Source organism: Macaca thibetana, chromosome 3 (assembly GCF_024542745.1).
Source record: "Macaca thibetana thibetana isolate TM-01 chromosome 3, ASM2454274v1, whole genome shotgun sequence".
In the NCBI taxonomy this organism is placed as follows: Eukaryota; Metazoa; Chordata; class Mammalia; order Primates; family Cercopithecidae; genus Macaca; species Macaca thibetana.
In genome coordinates this window covers 77,867,933-77,893,478 of record NC_065580.1, presented here as the reverse complement: position 1 = coordinate 77,893,478, position 25,546 = coordinate 77,867,933, and the positions used below count along the sequence as shown (strand labels likewise).

General features: G+C 35.6%; 2 protein-coding genes across 4 annotated transcripts in view; both read right to left on the bottom strand.

The window, feature by feature from the left end:
* The window catches only part of UMAD1 (UBAP1-MVB12-associated (UMA) domain containing 1), a 559,686-nt gene that overhangs the window by 274,177 nt on the left and 259,963 nt on the right, over positions 1 to 25,546 (bottom strand). The gene's annotated exons all lie outside the window — the stretch shown is intronic.
* Positions 1 to 25,546, bottom strand: part of MIOS (meiosis regulator for oocyte development) — a 38,131-nt gene that overhangs the window by 11,199 nt on the left and 1,386 nt on the right. For 2 of the 3 annotated variants that reach the window (XM_050782947.1, XM_050782949.1), the window contains exons 2-8: positions 24,897 to 24,994; positions 19,245 to 20,578; positions 18,825 to 18,923; positions 9,606 to 9,860; positions 7,136 to 7,305; positions 4,398 to 4,463; positions 3,403 to 3,561 (exon numbers count right to left, since the gene is read on the bottom strand). In XM_050782947.1, the coding sequence (XP_050638904.1) occupies positions 3,403 to 3,561; positions 4,398 to 4,463; positions 7,136 to 7,305; positions 9,606 to 9,860; positions 18,825 to 18,923; positions 19,245 to 20,538 (2,043 nt within the window). In that variant the 5' untranslated portion in view covers positions 20,539 to 20,578; positions 24,897 to 24,994. Of the gene's footprint in view, positions 1 to 3,402; positions 3,562 to 4,397; positions 4,464 to 7,135; positions 7,306 to 9,605; positions 9,861 to 18,824; positions 18,924 to 19,244; positions 20,579 to 24,896; positions 25,052 to 25,546 lie in introns of all 3 variants that reach the window. The other variant, XM_050782948.1, reaches the window with a different exon arrangement.

Here is a 25,546-nt window from a genome sequence, read left to right as displayed (position 1 = left end):
AAGGAATCTGAACCGAGAAATGTAAACCAGGGGGCTCCAACCCCCAATATACCCCCAGGTCCGTAGCCTGGTACAAACTGGGTCATACAGCAGGAGGTGAGTGGCAGGGCAATGATTTAAAGCTTCATCTGTATTTACGGCTGCTCCCCATCCCTCACATTACTGCCTGAGCTCTGCAGTGGCGGCATTAGATTCTCATAGGAGAGAGAACCCTACTGTGAACTGCACATGTGAGGGATCTAGGCTGCATACTCCTTATGAGAATCTAAATGCCTGATGATCTGTCAGTGTCTCACATCATCCCCAGATGGGACCATCTAGTTGCAGGAAAATAACCTCAGGGCTCCCACTCATTCTACATTATGGTGAGTTCTCGAATTATTTCATTATGTGTAATAATAATAGAAATAAACTGCCCAATAAATACAATGTGCTGGAATCATCCCTAAACCAACGCCCTGGTGCTATAAAGTCCCTAGTGCAAAAAGGTTGGGGACTGCTGATGTAAACTATAACAAAGTTAAGATTCTGAAACTGAAAAGCACAATAACTGAAATAAACAATTCCCTGGGAAGTTTAACAGCAAATGGAGACGATGGAAGAGTCCATAAGTCAACAGAAATCAACAAATCTGGGCCGGGCACGGTGGCTCACGCCTGTAATCCCAGTACTTTGGGAGGCCACGGCGGGCAGATCACTTGAGTACAGGCATTTAAGACCAGCATGGCCAACATAGTGAAACCACGTCTCTACTAAAAAACCAAAAAATTAGCCAGGTGTGGTGGCACATGCCTGTAATCCCAGCTACTCGGGAGGCTGAGGCATGAGAATCACTTGAATGCTTGAACCTAGGAGGTGGAGGTTGCAGTGAGCCAAGATTGTGCCACTGCACTCCTGCTTGCATGACACAGCGAGACTCTGTCTTAAAACAAAAAACAAACAAACAAAAAAATTAACCAATTTGAAGAATAGTGGGAAAAAAAAACATAGAAGGAAAAAGAATAGAGCCCTAGGCACCTACGAACACTATGCAGTGGTTTAATACATATGTAATAAGAATCCTAGAAGAAAAATAGAGTAAGATTGAGACAGAAAAAAAATATTTAAAGAAAGAATATCCCCAAACTTCCCAAGTCTGATGAAAAACAGACTTGCAGATCCAAGAAGCTCAGTGAACCACAAGCAGGATAAAATGAACCACAACCAGGCACATTAAGGTCATACTACTGAAAAATCAAAGGTAAAGAAAAAATCTTGGAGGAAACCCAAAAAGATTGTCCTATATATAAATAATAGAAAACATTTTATTGATGGTTGCAAGGAAAACAAATTTACTTAAACATTAAAAATCAGAATTTAGGCTGGGCATGGTGGCTCATGCCTGTAATACTAACATTTTCAGAGGCCGAGGTGGGCAGATTGCTTGCGGTCAGGAGTTTGAGACCAGCCTGGGCAACATGGTGAAACCCCATTTCTGTCAAAAATACAAAAAATTAGCCAGAAGTGGTGGCGTGAACCTGTGGTCCAGCTCCTTGGGAGGCTGAGGTGGGAGAACTGCTTGAGCCAGGAGGCTGCAATAAGCTGAAATCCACCCCAGCCTGAGTGATACGGTGAGACCCTGTCTCAAAAAAAAAAAAAAAAAAAAAAAAAGAAAGAAAGAAAGAAAAGAAACCCAACAAAAAATGAAACATCACAGACAGGGAAACAAGTATAAAAATAGCTGATTCTCATCAGAAACAACAGAGGCCAGAAGAGAGTGAAACTACATCTTTAAAGTGTTAAAAGAAAAAATAAGGGTGAAATAGACATTTTTAGTTAAAATTTGAGAGAATCTTGTCACCTATAACACAAGGAATGCTATAGGATTTACAGAAAGGAAAAAGAATGCCAGGAATGATAAATAAGTGAATAAACATAAAAGCCCATGATTTCTTTTCATAATTTACATAAATGACAAATAACTGTTAAAAAAAACACTGTAAGTTAGAGTATATAATATCTGTAAAAGTAAAATATATGACAACAGGACAAAGGAATGGATGTGTAAATGAAGTCACACTGTTGTGACATTTGTGAAGCATGAAGTAAAACCCGGAAAGTATCAGAGTGACATAAGAAAGGGTAAAGTAGAAAGAAAGCATGATGTGTCGGGTGAGAAATGTGAAGCACGAGGGGGTAAAATGTTGACTTTGATGAGTTGAGGATGCACATTGTTAGATCTACAGCAACATCTTTTAAAAAAGATAATGAAAAGAGATATAGCTAAAAAGCCAATAGAGGCAATAAAATGAAACATGGAAATATTAACCCAAAATAAGGTAGGAAAGGAACATAGGAACAAAAGGAAAAAGGAAAAACAAAATGGAAAACAAATAGCAAGATGGTAGACTTAACCATGACCATATAAATGTAAGGAAACACTCCAATTAAAGGCAGCAATTATCAGACTGAATTTTAAAAAAGCAAGATCTGTATTGTCTGCATTTTAAATATATTTTATAAACCTCGCTAAGAAGTTACTAACCCATTTGCACTCTGTAGCCATCTGTAGCCATATACATACAGTTTAATTTAAATGACATAATTTTATTTCAGCAAGAAAAAATGTCATAGAATGGTACTTTTTCTTCCATGGGCAGTGGCTTTATACACTAGGTAAGTTTACTTTGTGGTCTGTGGGCTAGTATCTCTACATATGCACAAGAAGGTGGAATGGGAGAGGGGGCATTTTCCTGTGTTGACTCAGAACACGGTGTGCTACCATACTGTGATAGGAGGATGAGGGCAGGAAAGAGGAAGGTACCAACACCATGTAAGGATAAGATCAGCTGAAGGGCTACGGGAAATCTCAGGAGAATACTCTAAATTTTACCATATTTCCAGCAAAAGTAAAGTAGACAGCAACCTATGCCTGGAATCTGTTTTTAGTCACTGGACAGTAAAAACTGAGAAAATATACATCAATTGGTTACTCCAAATCACCCCCACTGATAATAAAAAGAGAAAATGAAAGCTGAGAGCTGTGGTATAACTAGACTTCGGCACTTCAAGTAAGACTATAGTCCAGATCAGGAAAAGGCAGTCTTTCTTGTAGAAGATACAGTTATGTCAACAATTGGAGAAACTGAAGAGAGGTTTCTCTACTCCATTTGCACTTTACATAAATTCAGATGCAGTCAAGACTGGCCTTTCTCAGACTGAAAGGAAAAACTGGATAACTCAATGAAGAGGCTTAGGGACAGTAAGATAAGGCACAAGTCTTCAGCAGATCAACTGATTAGGTGAAAACTAAATGCCTTCTAAAGATCCTAAGCAAACAAAAGTGCATATTTACTTTCATCTGAGGAAAGAAAATATAGAATATTGTTACTTTTTTAAAAGCTGCTGTCAAACTGCACTGACCTGTAACATGCAGTAACTTGCTGTTTGAACATCTCCAGTTCTATCAACATAACTCTCCATTAAGTCCACTCCATCTTTAGTAAGGCCTGTAAGCAAAATTCCTTCCAAATTTCCAGCCTCTTTCATTTCATTGGTCAATTTTTCGATGTATCTATTTAACTGGAAAAGTTAAAGTGATTTTTCTAAAGCAATCTGTTTCACTATGTATTTTGTACTTCAAAACTACTACATTTTGAACAATTTCATTCCTAATGGAAAACATTTTAAAACAAAAGACTTTACTATAAATATGTAACTAAGGAGTCTGCATCTATTACAAATTTCAAAGCAGTATCCATAATCATTTAAAATATTTTAAAAAGGCATTTACTATGTTGATAATTAATCCATAAAAGAACTACAGATGGTTTATTATTTTAAAGAGAATTGTCCTCATTATTCTGCGAAGTTTTTGCTGTCTATCATAGTAGTATGTAACAGAATCACAAAATCTGAGTTGCAAGGGAACTTTAAGACCAAGAATAACCTCCTTTAGGTCTTCCCTGACTTCAACCCACCCCAAACTCTTGCCAAGATTCCTCCATATTCCCCCAGCATTTTTCATTACTATAGTACTCAGCACATAGTATTACTAGTTGTTTACATGCATTTCCCCCTCACTATATACACAATAGGCATTTAGCATTGTTTAATGTATTAAAAATGAGGAACCCTTTCACAGCATCACTAAGAGGTGAGTTTAACATCTTTACCTACTAACTAGTCTTACCCTCCAAAGAAGAAATATACTAAAATATTAAGTCAGTATTCTAAACAAATAAATTTAGTTATGGTAGACATTTTCAAAATATTTTGATCTAATATATTCTTACCATACTTTTTAGAAGAATTTACTTATCAATCTCATATATATATAATTATAACGACTAATTTCTTACAATAATTGTGACAGTATATATTAATTACTTCAAATGTGGAATCAAATCAGTTTTTACCTGAGTATCACTAAGGAATTTACAAGCAAATGCCACTCTGTCACGTACTGCAACTTTGTTTTCATACTGGAAAGAAGAGAAAAAGCAAGGAGTTACTTCTAGGTGCAGTGAGTTTTAAATTTTTGCAGAGACTAAATGTTTTATATAAGTAAAATGAATACGTTTATTTCCAAATTTATTAGCAAGTTATATTTATCTTGCAGAGCCATTAATTGCCTGAGATGCCTTTCTTGATGTTAACTCTCCGGGAATTCAGCAATAAGGTTTTGTCCTTGCAAAGTAAAAATTTACCTTTTAAACACTGGCCAAATTCAGTTTTTAAAAATCCAGGTCAGTCTTATATAACTCCAATATAAAAGACAAGCAATGATGTACAGTCTATCAAATTTAAGATGCCACATAATCTTTCCATCATAGAAATTAATTTTAGAGAACTAAGGAAATCTTTCCTTGGCTACTAAGTTAATCAGTAAGTCTAAGAAATTCCTGAATTGGCTACACCAGTACACAATTTAGAAAAATACCAATATACGTTTCCAACTACAAAGTGACAAGTTTTAAAACATAAACAGATACACTCTTGTGGCTAAAGTTGTTATATAGGTGGTTTGTGGCAAAGATTTCAGAGGCATTATAACTAAAATTTTTGTAAACTTGTCAATATCATGAAACACTTTTGAAATATATTTACTACAAATGTAGGAAGGTACAATTAATTTTGTGATTTGTAAAAATAATTTAAGGGTGGAAAAAAGATCCAATTTCCATTGAAGTCATCCTATGAAAATTTTACTTTTTAAACCGTAAAATCACTTCAGTTGATATCTATCTTAGCATACTTGTTCTATGATAAAATATGGTTTTGCCCTAAAGAGAGAACATATTTCATATAACTAGATTTAACTCTTAGATTCAGTTGCATATGTTACAAAATTTTGATCTGGAAAGGGTTATAAACATTATTCTGTCCCATTTTACATCTCAGGAAAGTAATACTCAAAAAAGTTAACTGAATGGCTAAGGTAAATGGGGCAGAGCAAAGAGTCAGGCCTGTATTTTCTGACTTCCCAATTCAGTACTTTTCACATTCTTACTATTAACATTTTCTTAACAGAGCAACATTAATTATTTTATATATAAAGCATAACTAAATACATAAATGAAACAGCTTGGAAATATGAACTTCTTACTCAAGATGACTGTTACCTAATAACTCAAATTTATGTATAAGAAAAGAAGGATACTGGGGCCGGGCGTGGTGGCTCAGACCTGGAACTCTAGCACTTTGGGAGGCCAAAGCAGGTGGATCATTCAAGATCAGGAGTTCGAGACCAGAATTGATATTTCTGGCCAACATGATGAAGCCCCGTCTCTACTAAAAATACAAAAATTAGCCAGCATGGTGGCACATGCCTGCAGTCTCAGCTACTTGGGAGGCTGAGGCACGAGAATCACTTAAACCCAGGAGGTGGAGGTTGCAGTGAGCTGACATTGCGCCACTGCACTCCAGTGTGGGTACAGAGCAAGACTCTGTCTCAACAACAACAACAACAACAACAAAAAAAAAAAAAAAAAAAAAAAAAGAAAAAAAAGGAAAAGAAAAGTACTTATTATGGGTCACTCAAAATACAGGAATTTAATATTTAAACAATATACATCTTTATCAATTCAAAAGTTAACAATCCACTCGTTTATCTAGTCTCTATCATTCTCTAACACTTCCTGAAAGTATTATTTTATCTCTTCAAGATACATTTAAAGTCTTGTTTAAAAAAAAAGGTTACAGTTAAAAAATAAAGTCTTAACATTATATATATTATTTTGAAGTAGTCAGAAAAGTTCAATAGTAATTTATTAAAAGTAATAAAATACATAAAGTGCAAAATACACATTTATTAAACATTTCATTAATCTGCTCAAATAAAATACTTATTTTTACAAATTCTTAGGGACTAATACTTAAATCACTTATCCAAGCAATGTATAATTGATAAGAAATGGTATAGTAGCAGACACAGAAATGAATTTCAGTGTAGAAAGCTCTTCCCATTGTTAGAAAGAAGCCAAGCAGCGCAAAGAAAGTTGTAGTACTATTGTTTAGCTTAAAACCCAACAGCTAAAACTGATAAGCAAATCTCACTTCATTCTTTCTTTCCCCATTCTGTGATAAAGAACCTATTTGATAGTGTTATGATCACAGGTGGCTAAAACAGAGGAGAAAAAGAATAACACAAAGACCAAATAAAAAGCTGAAATAGTCCACTGTAAGTACTGTTATCATTCCCAACAGGAACCACAAAGACTGAGACAAGATGTATGGCCACCTCCACCATAACTGATCAATAATCATGAGTTGTTTTACTTAACTAAACACACACACGCACATGTGCATGTGTGCACAGTGTATTTAAATAGCGAATATATTTTTATGTTTACATAGCTGTAGATTTCTACAGCTCAGTTCTTAAGCTAAAGGATAAAATATTCCTTCTACATCTGTAAATTGTATTATTAAAACCATAAAAATCAAATCCAGTTGGATATCAATTAACTAACTCCAGGATGGGAATCACACTCAAGAAGAGCTGCTCAAAAAACAAAGCCCAAGATGCCTTATTTTAAATAACGTATGCATCAAAATATAGTATTTTATGCAACAGACATTTGAAAATTTTAACAGTTAGATAAAAACTCCTATCTTAATCCAAAGGAAGATCTCAAAGAACAAGTTAGCTTACCAAAACTCCATCATAAGATCCTGTTTCACTTGTCAGAAATGCAAACATGACACACAAATAAGGGTTGTTTAGCTGTAATCGCAGTGTGCTACACATTTCTCTCCAAAGGGAGTTCTTCTCATCCGTATAACCCGATAAAGCCATTGCTACCACATTGAGATTCAGATCTCCTGCATATTAAAAACAGCCAGCTAATCAAAGTGATCAAAAGCTTACTATCTCTTCTACATTTCTTAAACCATAAATAGAAATCAGAGGGTGACTTTTACCCTCAGAAAAATGAGCTCATAGAATAAGGGTTTTGGGCTGCTCTGCCTATGGAGTAGCCATTCTTTTATTCCTTTACTTTCTTAATAAACTTGCACCTTACCCTAAAAAAACAGAACAAAACAAAACAAAAAGGTTTTTGGTTTTGATTCAGACTGGAAACTTTGGCAAAGACAATAAGCACAACATTTCTATCCTTATAAAACTCATGCCCACATGTGCAAACTCTATGCAGGAAAGCAGATCTTTTAATTTTCACGTTCTCATTCCAGGCAGGGTCTTATATATGTTATTCCTGTATATGTTCCCATATATGTATGCTATTGCTTGCTAAATGAAGAAAAGTTAAGTCATCCTACCAGAATCACTGTCAACTTTAACAAGTTTATTAATGCAAAAGTATTTCAAAAACACTTATAGTGAATATTATTGCATCTCAAGACTGCAATACTCAAAATCATTTTATTTTCCTATTCCAAAATACATAATGCAGATACTTACATATATAAGTGTCAATGCAAAGTGCAGAAAGTAATATTTCAACACTTCAATTACAGTATTACACTTACAGTTTTTCCAGGACAAAATAAACTAGAAGAATTACCACAGAACTGCATTAAGAGCCATTTGCAACAAAGCATTTATTACCAATAGTCTTTTAAACATTTGTTCTTAGCAGTTTAGATGCATGCTGATAAGCTGCTAACTTTGCCTTCAGCAGTATGGCTGCCTAGTCTTCTAACCTAAGTTCAGTTTCAAAAGAGAAAACTAAATTTTCCTTTAACTTTCACTCTTAAGTATTTTCTACACTTATTATATAAGTTTTCTTATTCTATTTCTTGATTCTAATCTTTTTCTTTCTTTTCCAAATAAAGCAGTGTTTCCCACTTTATGTTCTTTACAGCTTTATATTCCTCATTTCTCTCATTTCTATAAACATTTTCCCAAGTTACTTTGTGCTTGCTTCCTTTGCCTAATATATTAGATTTAAGGTCTTTTAAATAAAAAATAAAAATAGCAAAGAAGTATCTTTAGATTTTGTATAGAACAATTTACTTCTAAATGGAAAAGAATGTTTGACTCACAGAAGTCTTCTCTTCAGTCTTTAAAATCACTGGAAAGATACAATTTCCCTATTGTTAGTATGGGTGTTTAAATCGACTAAGAAATTTCCCAGGTACACAAGATAAGGAAAGTTATCATCCTTTCAAGTTATAGCAAAATTATAATGAGAAATGGCTTTAAATACCAATTCTTTTTTCCATCATCACATATTTTCTATTGCCGTCTTAAATGAGGAGGACTTTTGTTAGAGCAAAGGTGAAAGAAAACATGCCAATCTGAGCAAAACATTAACTTTTTTAACTTTTAGACTGCAAAAAAATATATTACAGTGAATTTCATATTTTTCTCTATGCTACAGCTGAACCATAAAGGTTTCAAAATGGACCAGCAAGTAAGTATTCAGTATTCTGAATATTCAGAAATGATTTTTTAGGTGTACTAAAGACCAATAGCTATATATATTTTAGTTATTTCCAAGTGAAATATTCCTAATAAGAAAAAAAACCCTGAGGTTTTGGATTAGGATTTGTTTTTCTGAGGATCCTCTGGCAAAATGCCAGAGTAAAAAAACCTTATCTTGTTTCTTTCTTTTTAAAAAATACTAAATGAAAACTATATTTTAATCGCCAGACTCAAGAAGCATTTTTGAAGATCAAAGTATGCTTTTTATAGGAATTTGCATTAGCCTAAATAAAAGTGTCATTCAGAGTTTCTTAAAGGTCAAACAATAACCATCCAAAAGAAAGTATAAACTAGAACACACTCAAATATGGATCATAAAAATACTTGTAGGCTAAAGAAGTCCTAATCTTTAAGAAGAAATATTTTTAAAAATGTATGTGAACTATCTTTAAAAGAGAAAACATTGAAAATGGACACACTTGAGCACTCCTTATAATATTATACTGACATTTAAGACACATCTTTGTTTTTACAGACCTAAACCAAGGCAGAAGAGGTGAGTTAAGTATTTACTGTTATAGACATACTACTGTGCTAATTTTCTCTTCCAACAAAAATTAAATGAAAATTTTAAGCGATTAGATACTTGAAAATTATTAGCCTCTTTTCTTTAAAAGACTCTATGAACTGCTAACATCTTAGATTATAACTAATATCTCAGTTTATAACCTAATACCTTTTTCGGAAGACGCCCCTTCATTCAGGATTTGGATTGCTCGGCGAATATCCAAGTTGAACAATGCCACAGCAGCAGCTCTCTCCCATTCCCCTTCTTGTACAAGGGAGTTCAAAAATGGCCCCACGTCTACATCCGTTCCTTTCTTTATCCACCCACAAAGCTGTAAAGCTAAGATTCTCTCTTCATTTAAATTCTGAGTATCACTTTGCTTATCCAATCCACTCCAATTATGTCTGCTGCTTTCCACCATTCCTAAAAACACAAAACATTTTTATATTGTTTTATTTCAAAATATATTTGGAAAATAAGTCAGTTTTACAGAGAACTATATTGACACATTTAGAATATTTAACTTCTCGGCTATAATTTTACGATAGTGTAAATACGAAATATGCCACAAATAAAACATATTTTGCATGTTTCTAAGTACAATAGCTCCTTGAGTTACCAAAGAACTACTGAAATAAGAGCAAATGCTCAGATGGACTAAACTGAGTTACTGCTTCAGAGAAAGCTGCCTGGCCACCTAATCTGACATAGATATACCTGTTATTATCTAACTCACCACCCATTGTTTCCTCTATTTCCTTTAGCACTTAACATGTGCTCCCATTTAGTTATTAATTTAGTTTTCAGTCTTAATCTCTTCTCCCACTAGCACATAAGCTCCAAAAGGGCAGGTGTCTTGTCTGTTTTATTCACAAGGTATCCCTACTGTCTGAAATCCAGTAAAAGTGCTCTTGCTTTCTTCCTTCTCTCTCTGTACATTAAAAAACAAGATTACAGACTTCAAAGTACTTTGAAAGTTTAAGGTAAGTAATAACTTTAAAACACAATGGAACTAACTCGAAGGCTATTTTTCCCCTTACTAAATCAGAAAACTTCATTTCTCATTCTTTTTTCAGAAAAAACCCTTGCCTTCTTGTAGCATTATTTACATTGCAATCAAGGAAGTTGATCCTAATGACAAGGTAATTTCACTTAGGATGATACTTCGTGCCAAATAAAGTCAAAATGAATAAAGATGACACTTAAAAACTATAATAACAAATTCTTAAATGTTCTAGAAAATTTTATCACCAAAATTGTCATTACATAATTATGTTTTTTAACAAAAAGGATTTTCAGAATAAACTAAATTATGAATTAGGCAACATGAATGTCCAACATTACCAACTTTTATTTTTTGTAGTAATTTACATTTTTAATTTACAGTAATTATACATTTATATATTTATATCTAATACTGCAATTATACATTTGTACATAACTAGATCAACAACAAACAGATAGTTGCTAGAATTCTTCATTAAACTTGTTGGTTGTAGGCAGAACTGTTAAGAAGGGCTGCATTCCTGCCCCCCTCCCACCCAACCACACTCTTGTGTAAACAAACCCCTCCCCTCGCATACAGGTAGAATCTGTAACTTGTCTCCAGATAACAGAATATAGCAGAGGTGAAAGCATTTTGCAGATACAATTAAGGCCCTTACTCAGCTCACTGAGTGAATCAAGGGACGATTATCCTGTGTGGGCCTGACCTGATTAATCAAGTAAGTCCTTTGAAAGACAGTCTAGAGGTAAGAGAGAAGCAGCAGGAGACAGATCTGCTGGTCTTGAAGACGTAAAAGCTGCTATGCTGTGAGAGGGTCTGTGAGAAGGCCATGTGGCAAGGAACTGCAAATAGCCTCTAAGGGGCTGAGAGCAGCCCCTGGCCATTAGCCAGCAAGAAAATGGTTATCTCAGTCCTATAGATGCAAGGAACTGAATTCTGCCAACAACTCCATGAACTTGGAAGAGCACTCTGACTTCTAGAAAGAAATACAATTTGGCTGATACCTTCTGCTTAGCCTTTCTGAGACTCTGAACAGAGAACCCAGCTAAGGTGTGCCCAGACTCCTGACCCATGGAAATGATGAGATAGTAAATGAATGAAAATACACTATGCAAAGTTAATTTAACTATAGTCATTCTGGTCAAGAATTTAAAGGTATAAACAAACACAAGCAAAAATAAGAAAATATTAAAAACTTGTCATTTGCAAGTTAAATTACATATAGAAATTTTTCTTTTTTTTGACACGGAGTCTTGCTCTGTCACCCAGGCTGGAGTGCAATGGCGCGATCTCAGCTCACTGCAACCTCTTCCTCCCAGGTTCAAGTGATTCTCCTGCCTCAGCCTCCCAAGTAGCTGGGACAACAGGTGCACATCACCATGCCCGGCTAATTTTTGTATTTTTAGTAGAGACTGGGTTTCGCCATGTTATCCAGGCTGGTCTCAAACTCCCAACCTCAGGTGATCCGCCCACCTTGGCCTCCCAAAGTGATGGGATTAAAGGCATGAGCCACCGTGCCTGGCCTATTTTTACTCTTTCCAAGTATTCAGACTAAATGATTTTTAAGAAAAATTTTAGGCTGGGTGCTGTGGCTCATGCCTATAATCCCAGCACTTTGGGAACTTGAGGCAGGCAGATCACTTGAGGTCGGGAGTTCGAGACCAGCCTCGCCAACATAGCGAAACCTGGTCTCTACTATAAATACAAAAATTAGCTGGGTGTGGTGGTATGCACCTGTAGTCCCAGCTACTTGGGAGGCTGTGGCAGGAGAATCGCTTGAACCCGGGAGGCCGAGGTTGCAGTGAGCCAAGATCGCACTAGCCTGAGTGACAGAGTAAGACTCTGTCTCTTTAAAAAAAAAAAAAAAAAAAGGTAAAACAGTATATAGTCAAAGGTCTAAACTCTCTTTTATACCTAATTCATACTTTTAAAAACCTTGTGTGCTTATCTGATTTTAGGTTGTGGCAAGTCTAAAATATTATGCATGTTAGTATACATTTTATATTATAACCGACTGCTTTATGAAAAAGTTTCAAGATGTGTTCTTTGTAAAATTTTGGAACTTCAAAAAATAGTTAAATAATTCCACTTGAAGTTACTTATTTTTAACCTGACTACTGGAAACTATTGCCAATTCAGGTCAAAGAGTTAAGAAGAAACTTTCAAAAAGTTCTCTTACTTTAACAGCACTTCCTACCCACTAAAAAGAAGCAGCATGCTACTTTATTTGCGACCATGAGGGGAGTCAGCCTAAAGACAAAATCACTTTTAGCTTATGAAAGTGGATTTTTAAGAACTATAATGTGAAAACTTCTAACAATTAATGATAAAATTAATAAAACACATTTAAAAAATTAAAACATTCATTCTGAATAACAAATTTAAATTGTCAGGGCAGAATGCAGTCATTTAATTTCAGGTAGAGGCTGAGATGTATTATAAGGTGTTTATTTTCATATCTCTCCTATAAATTTTGGATTTAAAGCTGGTATTTAGTGATATTTAAAGCTGGTATTTAGTAAAATTTAGTGACAATTTTAAAACGGGTGAACAAAAATCAGCAATTTATTTTTCAAACGATTACCTACAGCTTAACATAATATTCTAATTTCTTAAGAGTTTTTATTTTATAGAAATCATGTCATGGAACAGAATAGAGAACAATACAGTCACAAGTTGATTAACAATGAGAAATGCATTGTCAGGCAATTTCGTTGTTGTGTGAACATCACAGTGTACTTACACAAACCTAGATGGTATAGCCTACTACACACCTGGGCTACATGGGCTTACTGCTCCTAGGCTATAAAACAAACTTGTCTAACTCACAGTCCAGGACAGCTTTGAACGTGACCCAACACAAATTTGTAAACTTTCTTAAAACATTATGGGATTTTGGGGGGATTTTTTAAAAACTTTTTTATTTTTTAGCTCATCAGCTATCGTTAGTGTATTTTATGTGTGGCCCAAGACAATTCTTCCAATGTGGCCCAGGGAGGACAAGACTGGATGCCTCTGCTTTACAGCAAGTTACTGTACTGAATACTGTAGGCAACTGTAACACAATGGTAAGTATTTGAGTACCTAAACACAGAAAAGGTAAAGTTAAAATACAGTATTAAATCTTTTGGGGCCACCATCATATATGCAGTTGACTGTTAACAGAAACGTCATTATGCAGTGGATGACTGAATATGAATTCAAAGAGGTCACTGCTAGGAGGTGGAAATATTAATATATCCCGCATGTTAAGAACACGGTTACTGTATCATGTATTTTTTCTGCTTAGAGACCTTTTTATTGATAACTATGCTACAGTTGATTATTAGAATTATCAAATAAGCAATATGATGTCAGCATGGGTTTTGACGTACGAGTTTAACATATACATACATTTTTAATATATCTCTAAAAGCAAAGTAAAATATATTTATGCATGTTATGTAACACTAAAATAACAAAATTGTATTTCCTAAATTTGAGACTGTCCTATATATAAATAATAGAAAACATTTTATTGATGGCTGCAAGGAAAACAAGTTTATTTAAACATTAAAAATCAGGATTTTGGCCAGGCACGATTGCTCACGCCTGTAATCCCAGCATTCTGGGAGCCCGAGGCAGGCAGATCACTTGAGGTTAGGAGTTTGAGACCAGCCTGGCCAATGTGGCAAAACCCTGTGTCTACAAAAAATACAAAAATTAGCCAGGTGTAATGGCATGCACCTGTAATCCCAGCTACTCAGGAGGCTGAGGCACGATAATCACTTGAACTCAGGAGATGGAAGTTGCAGTGAGCTGAGATTGTGTCACTGCACTCCAGCCTGGGTGACAGAGACTCTGTCTCCAAAAAAAAAAAAAGAAAAAAAATTAGGATTTAACATTTCTTTCAAATCAGCAATCAAACACTATGCTCTTTATAGCTACTAACTGTTTCATTTTAATATCTATGTAATAACCAAGCAATACAATTATCCAGTTTATAAGAAATCCTAGCTATTTTGCCCCTGTAGTCATTTTGCATAGACAAATTCTCAGTTCTCTAGATTAGATTTTCGTTTTTGTTTTTTTTTTTTTTTTGTTTTTTTGTTTTTTACAAAAAAAGATAGACAGGGTCTCTATGTAGCCCAGACTGGTTTCAAACTCCTGGGCTCAAGCGATCCTCGTATCTCAGCCTCCTGAGTAGCTGGAACTGTAGAGTTTACTCTTTAAGCATAAAAAATATTATTTTCATGATGGATGAAAAGCAGGCCAATATTTTTTATACAACTTTCTGCCATCTTAAAAGGAAGGAATTATACCTACTAATAACACTGTGAACTTGCTATACAGGTCTGTAGAAGAGATTCCCTCAGAGCATGCATTCTTCTTGTCCTGGTTGATTTCAACACTTAGCCCATTCAATAAACTAGCCTATCAGTTCCTCTGCTTCCTTATCTCCAGTGGTCTACACCTCTAAGACTTAAGCTACTCCTTTCACAGCCACACTCAAAACTGTCCTCCTCCAAAAGACCTACTTTCTGACCACAACCATGTAGCCTTCCAAAAATCTCACTTCCTTATATTCTTCACAACCTCACAGTATCTTCACCACCATTATTTTTACTTATCAGTCTTACCCTGTATTCATTTTCATCTCTATCCAAATAAGATCCTAAGGGTCAAGTGAATCACTCTCTTGCCAATATATTTAATTATCTCACCCTACTGTCCTTTATTCTACCTTCTGGTAAAACAATGTTACCCAGTAATCCTCCCATGTTTCTCAAGACAGCTCTCTCTCCTCTTCTCCATATCCTCTTCCTACAACCTCCCTGCTCCTTCTCAGCAGGAGCCATAAAATGGGAAATCCCTCAGCCTCTAGTTATTGAACCTTAAACATCTTGCATACGGCATCCTTTTCCCCTTTCCTCTGGCAAATGTGGAGGTGTGCACCCTTGTATCTAAAGAAACTGTGCTCTGGATCCCATTCCCTCCCATTTCTAGGAACTTTGCTTCATTCCCTTCTCTCTGCATCTTTAACCTCTTTCTATGGGCTTCCTCCAATTAGCATTTAAACATGCTTAAATTAATCCCATGTTGAAAACAAAAAGAAAGCAACACAAAGCTCCCGGCTCCAGATTTGTCTCCTCCTACTGAATATCTTTTTGTTCTCCTTTATATAGTCAAATTCCTTGAAAAAAAGTATTTATAATTGATGACTTCATTTCCTCAACCCACTCTGAATTTCTAATCTAACTGCAATTTGCTATCCATACCGCCCATGAAAGACCTTCTCCTAGTCCTAAATTCAGTGAGTCCTTTTTAGTTCTTATTTGGCTGGATCTGAAGCATGGAGCACTGGACAACTGACCTCTCTTCCCTCGTCCACATGAATATATATTAAGTTGGTGCAAAAGTGATTGTGGTTTTTGCCACATAGATCTTTCTCCTACAACTCTCAATGATCCTCCTCAGTCTCCTTAAGCCACCTCTTTCTTACTCCAAACAATTCCATCTACTCTACCAAATATAATTTATTTCTAACATATATTGTATTCCTCCCCTGTGCTTTGATCTCATATCCTATTGCCCAATGGACATCTCTACCTAAGCATCTTGATTTCAACTTGCTCCAAAATAAACCAATACTCTTCCTGTGTGTTCCTAATTAACATACTTAAAATTAACTAGTTTCCCAAACTAAATATATGTGCGCTACTTTGACTTTTCCATCTTCTCCACCCCTTTATCTAATTAATCATTAAATTTTGTCCTATTCTCTAATGTATCCACATTTCTCTAGCACCTCTGCTACTAACCTTCGTAAGGATACCATCACGTCTTGCCTCCTTGCAGCAGGCTTCTATCTGATATCCCTATCAATCTTGATCCTTTAAAAACACAAATCTGTCATAAATCCATCTGTTTCCCTGTCTTACAAGATGAATCTCCCTAAATTCTTAACATGATTTCTAAGTCCTTCTTGAGTTAGCCCATTGCTTACCTTTCTAGCCTCTATTCTTTCCTCACTTCCTCTCTCATGCTCTGTTCCAGCCATAATAATGTGCTATGCTTTCTACCCTCTGGGTCCACTGCACATGCTGCTCCCTGTCTGGACCTTGTCTTTGACTGTACCTCCTCTGAGAAACCTCTAATCCCTACAACCAGATTAGGAGTCCTTCCTGTAATTAACTGTTCTTCCCTGTGTTAGAACTGCCAGTTTACTTGTCTGTATTCTAAACTAGAATGTAAATTCCCCAAGAGCAGGGATGCTCATTCTCCATGAGGGAAGAGATTTATGTATCTTCTTGACAGTTATGTCTCTAGTTCCTAGGATAACTTCTGGCATACAGTAAGCATGTAATAAATACTTGCTGAATGAATGAGCTTACTTCATATTGTAGTTGTAAAAATTAAAGTAACATGGGAAAAGCAACTAATTCATAGCAAGCACTTATATATATACTATTTGTTACCAAAATCAAAATTTAGCTGTGTGCTCTAATAAACTTGTATATTAGGTTACTGTGGACAAGATGGCTCAATGTGTTGACTTACTATGTGTTGAAATTATTAGAGAGACAATTAGAGGAAAAGGTATGGCCAAATAGAAGACTGAAATCTAAGAGTGGCATATTTGACACTATTTCTTTACTTTTCACCTTTGGGTAGTAAAAACAAAAATATCTATACCAAACAAAACAAAAAGCTGAAAACCTAGCAATGAGAGAATGATGAATGAGGAAATCTTTCCAACAGTAGTCTTTCTTTAGACTGGATAAAGACTATTTTGACACAGGGGTGGGATACTCAGTTTGTCTCTAGTGTACCAGAAATGTAAACATACTACATTTTCCCCTTTGGCTTTTCTTCAGAGGTTGGCTTTTCCTTAAAATATATCAAAATACAAAAAACACAATAACCAACCTCTAAATAATTGAGTGCAGTGTGGCCTAATCTACTGTAAAACTAACACACTATAAAATCTATAAACGTGGTGTTTAATTCTTTGTAGCAATAGGCAATGGCTCTAAAATCATGAACTATGGTACCAGGTTCATTTGCGGGGGTAAAACAGTATGTGTGCCCGTTTACCTACGTTAATAAAAACAGCAGCTTCTAACCAAACTTATTCATTTTACTATTTATAATAAAAGTTACTTTTTTGGGTGGAGGGCTAATACAAAAACAATAAAATCAATCTGATCAGTAAGTAGTTTACTGCATCTTTCAGTAAAGTGAACCAAAGTAATTTGAAAGACCTTAAAAAAAAGCACTATAATGTAACAGTTTAATTAAAACACTTAACCTACTCTAAAACATTTTATTATTTTGTATTTTGTTTGTATGGTATTGATACAAGTTCTGTAAAAAATAAAATTGGATTTACTACTTCTATTACTGCTCTTTGACTAAATAATGTTAACTAATTTTCTAACAGCTTGACTTGGGCCCAGATTTGACTTAGCAAAAGCTAGAGAACGAATCCTAGGTCACAGAGATACAGGTTGAGCGTCCCAAATCTGAAAACTGAAATCCAAAAGCCTTCAAAATCTGAAACTTTCTGAGTGCTGAGATGATATTCAAAGGAAATGCTCATCGGAGCATTTTGGATTTCAGAATAGGGATGGTCAATCTCTAAGTATACAATGCAAATATTTCGAAATCTGAAAATATCTGAAACACTTCTGGTCCCCAAGCCATTTTGGAAAAGGTATACTCAACCTGCAATTCTAATATAATCCATTATTCAATTCCAGTAAAAGAATAGGAACAACTGTTTAAAGCAGACAGAAAAAAAAAGAAAGTTTGGTTTTTGCCACTTTTACGTTATTCCTTAATAGTTTAACATACCAATTTCAATCCTACATTAACTCACACATTAATTAATTCATTCACTAATTCACCAAGGACTATTTCAGGTATAATTCCTTCAAGTTAGGCCATATTTCATATCATACTCCTTGCTGTTAGATGGCTCAATGAAAGTATCTGGGGAGCCAAATGAAAAGGGGTCTCCTTCAATTAGTGATCTTTTAATTTAGCTTTTAAGAAGCAAAATGTTGTGATAAAACCTGAACTAACAATCAGTAACCTATAAATTGTTTAGCGTAAAACCTCTCAAAGTGGGTTTTCAAAAAAATAACATTGAATAAACATGTGAATAGATCTAAGAAAGTCAACATCACTTCAGAGAATTAAGACTCCCTGCAAAAAGGGTTTTGGATACAAATACAAGTATGCATTTAACTCAACAATACACTGAAATATCTAATCAGAAAACAACAAAATATTTATGTACATGATCCTGAAATACCTAATTTCTGCCAAATGATAGGGCAAAATAAAAGTACAAAAGTTATAAACATATTGGAGAAAATGAAATAGAATTTTCTTACCCAACGATGACTTTACAATTGATTTAATTCCTGCATAAACCAACGATCCCTTGTTGCCTGGAGATTTCTGATCCATATCTTCTGTGTATTGCTTCATAAGTATTTAAATGCATAGGAAATACTAGTGATGCATAACAAAATATTTCAAAGCTAAATTTACTTTTGATTTGGAGCCAATTTATAAGTATTAGTGTAAATGGTTTGACTCTATTGCAGAGATACACCGTTCTTCCTCCTACACAATCTACAAAGCAGTATTTCGAGTTCAAAAGTTTAGAACAATTTTACTTTATAATGTTAACATTATGTAACTTGAATTTGTATATAAAACATTCAGCATATTTATAGACTGACTTTTCAGCAAACTTCAAGAACATTTCTACTTGATTCATCTCACAAAATTCACAATGCAAAGGATATAGTGCAGAGTATACCAGAGTGACTTGAGCTGTGGATCTTCATTTCCAGCTAAAATGTGGTTCCTCCACACCTGCTCTGTATCAAGTCCATATCTCGATAAAGCCCGAAGGCGCATCTTCGTTGCTATATCTTTTTCTAAAGAATTATCATTTTCTTCTTCCGTACATTCATATAAATGACGACCACAAGCCCACATTAAAGATGTAATTGGGCTCCAGGCAAGAGATATCCTTTCAAAAACAGTGAAGTCAGACATTGTTCGGTTGGGAGTTACAACTATCATTCGATTTTGACTTGTTGGATGCCATGCAAAGGAAGCAATGTAATTGTCACAAGGCTGCACACTTCTTTCAATTATTGTGGGTTCAGTTTCATCGCCAATGGGAGTGGGTGTATGCTGCATATCATACAATCTAATAATATTACTATCCCTTGTTAAAGTGGCAAGTAGACCAGTCCTAGTGGGACACCATGCTACTTTTGTTAAGGGTTTTGGTTGCTCAGTCAGTGTCAAAACTGGCTTCTCAAATTTTCTAAGATCCCATATTGCAACCTGACCTTCATAGAAGGAAGCAACACGATCGTGGAAATATGGGTCTACCGTCACACCCTGAACAGCTTTTGTATTTACAAACATTTTTTGGCTTGTATTCCGAAGATCAAATATAGCTAGGTTACGATGCATACCAGCAAGGAGAAGTTTCTGGTCTCGTGGAAGCCAACAAAGAGAGAGACAAGCGTCATTCTGTCCTAACTCATAAAGTGGTTTTGTTACTAATAATGTTGTTTCAGTTTCACCTGCTGAAAGTTTCACTTTTTCCATGGGAACTATATCAGGAGTATATTTGCTGCAGATATCCCATATTAGCACTGAAAAGTCAGCTCTGTGCTTATCTAAACCAGCAGCTAGCCAGTTACTATCCAGTGGATTCCAGGCAAGGGTATTACATTGTCGTGCATGTTTTGGAACAAACTCTTTTCCTATCAAATCTTTGAACTTTGAGTTATGATCTTGACCAAGACTTGTAAGTACAACTCGACCATTTGCTTGTCCAACTGCCAGCAGACATTCAGGATCATAATTGAGATACCAGGCAACACATTTCATATAGGGTGTATCTGAATTTATTGACAGTAATGTAGCTGCAGAGTCTTCAGATAAACGTAAAGATCCAGCTTTGAGTTCTGAATTCACAGTAGATTCCACATGATAAAGACTTAGTTCTGAGTCACACACAACAAATCTATCAACCTGGTGTGGTGCCCACAAAATATCAGGTTTGGTACCGCTCATGTTTACTGATGTGCTCAAAGGGTCCACTCAGGTCCATTCACTGAAAATGTTTAAAAACAAAAAGTTTTAAAATATCAACAAAATATAATTCTCACGTTGAATAAACTATTCAGAAAGTCAGACAATTCTCTATTCAAGAACCCTCTTTTTCAATATATTTGTATTTCTATCTGCTAGGAATTCAAGAAAATATTTATTGAAAAAAAAGGAGAAATAACAACCACTTCCAATAAAATGAGCTGGTAGGAATCTGAGAATCCCATCCTGGCTATATTTCCCAAGATCAATTATCTTAATTGCACTGTTACTAGTACCTTCAGCTTAACTTCAGGGTTATAACGACTTCAGTGTGGTAAGCAAATTAATAAGTATTATCCCTTTGAAGGGGGGAAAACTTAAAAGCATTATGAATCACATTCCCAAGCAATAGTTTAAAGCAGTACTGCCCAATAAAATCTTCTGCAATGACAGAAATGTTCCATGTTCATGCTGTCCAATATGGTAGCCACTAGCCACATGTAGCTACTGGGCACTAGAAACGTGACTAGTTCAAATTTTAAACCTTAATTTTAACAAATTTTAATATAAATAACCATCTGTGGCCATCATAACGAACAATGGAGATTTAAAGTACAATGCCATACTAAGACAGAGGTTTCTTCAACTTTCAGTAATAAGCATCAGCCTTGTATGGCAGAATAAACACTGGAATGTACTGAACAAACCTGAGTTCCAGTCCTGGCTCTGCCATATATTAGTTATATGCCTCAGAAAAGTCATTGTGTGTGGGGAACCCCTTTGTTTTCTCATCTACACAATGCAGGAGTTGGTTTAGATTAGTATTTCCCAAACTCCAGTCATGTAACACCTGTGCCATTAATATTTTTCTTTAAACTGACTCATTTTTAAAATCTGAAAATTGATTTTAATCTCTTCATAAGGTCCATGAATCATGGTATGCTATGTTAAATATATTTTTTAACCTACACTGAAATATATAACGATTAAAAATGCTTGATTGTGTTTTATCTACAAAGCATCCTGTTTATGACCAGTGGTACGCACATACCACACTCTTGAGAAAGTGAATTAAGTGATCATTAGAGGCTCTTTCAGTTTTCGGTTCTACAAACTTTGAATAAGTGTTAAAGTAGAATTTTTGCAAAAAAATAAATATTCTAGCAGAAGCACACAAACTAAATATAGCTATAGTTTAAAATGGTGTTTCAATAATTAAGGTTGTCTACAAAAATTTAAATGCCTGTTTCTGAGGTTGGCAAAAGGTAATAGTTTAGATTCAAAATGAATAAACATACTTAAAATCTTCATTGCAATTGGTATCTGTACAACTATGTTGTCAGTTCACATAGGGTAAAGCTATGGTTCACTTACCTCTCTATCCTTAGTGCCATATATACAGCCTGGCAGAGACTCCTAATAAAGATATACTAAATAGTTCAACTCAAACATAATTTTCAGTTTCAGTTAGGAATTATCAGTCTTGCAAAAGTTTCAGTTAGGAATTACCAGTCTAAAATAGACTCATATTATTTAGACCACGAGTCCCCAACTCCCAGGGCCGCAGACCAGTTCTGGTTCCTGGCCTGTTAGGAACCAGGCCATATAGCAGGAGTTGAGCAGCAGGCAAGGGAGCAAAGCTTCATCTGTTACTTAGAGCCACTCATCTCACACACTGCCGCCTGAGCTCCACCTCCTGTCAGATCAATAGCAGTATTAGTTTCTCACAGCAGTGCAAATCCTACTGTGAACTGCACATGACAGGGATCTAGGTTGTGCATTCCTTGTGAGAATCTAATGTCTGATGATCTGTCACTGTCTCCTATCACACCCATATGGGACCATCTAGTTGCAGGAAAACAAGCTCAGGGCTCCCACTGATTCTACATTATGGTGAGTTGTATAATTATTTCATTATATAGTGCAATGTAAATAGAAATAAAGTGCACAATAAATGTAATGCGCTTGAATCATCCTGAAACCACCCCTATCCCTCGTCTGTGAGAAAACTGTCTTCCATGAAACCGGTCCCTGGTGCCAAAAAGGTTGGGGACTGCTGATTAAGGAATTCTTATACTGATTTTATTTCCTTCTTTAGCATTTCTCAAGCCCAAGATCAATCATTTCAATTATATTCTTACTAGCACCCTCAATGTCTTCATTTACTTGTCACTTTGGGTTTGCCATTTGCCAGTCATTTACCCAATTATTTATCATCTTGTCTCCTCATTCAGGCTTCCAAGTGCTACCACACTGAGGATAGTCTCAAGCCTCTGAAAACTGATTTCAGTAAATTAAGGTATACAACATATCTGGTGTGCGGTGCTGGCAGTTTTTCTTTTATTCATCTTTCCCCTGGGCCCTTCGGAAATATTGCTTTATAGAATATCAGAGTAAAAATCTTTCTACAACACAACTTTGACCAGGCTATCCTTCCTTGCTTAAAACCCTCTAATGGTCTCCAGCTGCTCTTAGTATAGCATTCCAAATCTTCAACCTAACCTACAAAACCCTAAATGCTTTTGGTCTCTGCCTACTGCATCGGCCTTGTGGCACAACATTCTTGCTGTCCTTTTACACTGTCCTTTTCAATTCCTAGAGTATACCCTCCTCCCCCATCACCATACCTTTGCAAATGATGTTTCCTCTGGTTAAAGCATAGTTCTCTGCCTTCTGGGTCAAGTTAATACCTGCTCAACCTTGACATCAACCACCCTCCATCCCCTCCCTAGTCGAGGTCAGGTTACTCAGACATACACTGTCATTAAACAGTATTCTTTCCCTTTAATCATCCATTTCTGTCTCTTCTACTGGATTATACACTCCATGAGAGCAGGTGAAGTATTTTTTTGTGTTCCACTGTACCTCTAGTCCCCAGTACAGTGCTAGACACTCAGTAGGAAGTTTAATAAACATTTGTTAAATAAATGCATGTGTTGAATGATCCCTCTGACACTTCTCACAACTGGTATCTCCAAGTTTTACCTATTTCCTCATGCTTCCACTTCTACCCTTCATAGGAGAGGCTGGCTCCAGCCAATATTTAAGTGTCTGCTATCATACTTCATTTATTCTGTAAGATTGGGCACCTTCTATGTTCTAGGCGCTGTCATAAAGCTGGGAACACAGCAGCAAACATGAGCAGATGAAGTCTCTGGTCTAAAAAAAAACCTGCACTATAGTGATAAAATTAAGCCCAACCTTAAAGAGGTTAAAAAATTTAAGAATGAGGAGGAAAAGGGGCACCTCATGTGATAGGCAGCAGCTATGACAGCAAAGAAAAGGAACAGATACTGCCAAGTAAGGTTTCACACTCATACCACCACAAAGGAAACCTCTTAATTGACATCATGAGATCTGCCCCATTTTTCCATCTCATTGAAAAATCAATGTTTAAATAAACACACTCTTTAGGCCTTCATTCCACAACCCTACTCTTTATACCAATGGTCTATGGTAAGCAATTTTGATGCCACATAGAAAAATCCATCTTACAAAACACAACATACGAGTTGTAGCGTAAATTTTAGACCTTTGATTCACATGACTCTCAACGGAGAATATCAGCATTTCTTCCATTGTCATGCACCTAAAATATTTATACTGCCATCCACTAAATCTGATGACAGTAATTCATACAGAATCAAAACTTGAGAGAAAAAGACTAGCTAATTCTTCTCACTTTACATAACAGTAAAGTGAAGACCAGATGTTTGGGTGCTTGTCCAGGGTCTCTCAACTTCCATCCTAGATTACTGCAAAGAGAAAGGATCAGCTACACAATACGCAAGGCGTGGTGCAAAATAAAAATGCAGGGCCCCTTATTTAAAAAGTCAAGACAGTGATAGCAGACTAGCCATTAAAATAAGTGCTAGCCATTATAAATGCTGGACTATGCGCTACTGCACAGGTTGCACATTATAAGAGTAACCCTGTATAGAGAGGTGCATCTATGTCCACCCTTTTAAGAAGTGTACTTTTTTCACCATCTAATACACAGGATAAACAGTTCCTTGATCATGAACATACATCACCAAGAATCTGGTGTAAAGAAAACAATATAGAGTCAGAAATCCTACAGCCACTCCCCAGTTCAAATCCTAACAAATCTTGTAATACTCCAAAACCATAAACCGAGATAAAATCTATCCCATTTCCATCTCACAAAGTTGTGACATCAACTGAAATGAACTCTTCACATCACATAGATGTTAGTATCACTACCATTCCCGTAATCAGCCCTGAAAGTTAATGTTTTTTCCAAATGTTGGAGACATTAAAAAATTAGGTGCAGAAGGGGTGCGGTTGGCAATAAGTATAGCTTGTATTTATATCCTCACCTTTCAAGTTTAACAAGTCTCACTTCCCATCAGTGACTTATCAGCAAAGGAAAGCCATGCTCATTCTGTGTTTATTCATCAGAATATCTGTAACAGCACTGTCCAAAAGAAATACAGTGTGAGCCATATGATTTAAAAATTTCCAGTAGTCACATCTAAAAAGTAAAAATAGGTGGAATTAAATTTAAAAACATATTTTATTTAACCAACATATCAACGGCATTATCCTTTCAATATGTAATCAATGCAAAAATTATTAGTGAGGATTTTGACATTTTTTTTGGCACCAACTCTGGGAAATCCGATGTGTATTTTACACTTACAGCACATCTCAATACCATGTGGCTACTGGACAGTGAAGTCCAACACATTACAATACTACTAAGTGTACAAAGTATCCAATCACATGCTTTTTGATGTTGTCTTTTACTTTTCTTACCATGGCAAATTACGAGAGCGGTTTCAAGAAATTTCCACCATCAGCATCTTCCAGGAGATGCACTGCACATATCCAAATTTCCCTTAAAATATACAAAAGGCCTGCAAAAGCAGTCATTTGCTAACCAATTCAGCAAAGTCCACATGTGTGAGGTTTCATTCATCCTCTTAAGGAATTTTCACTACTCGTATGTGAAGAGAACAGAGCTCAC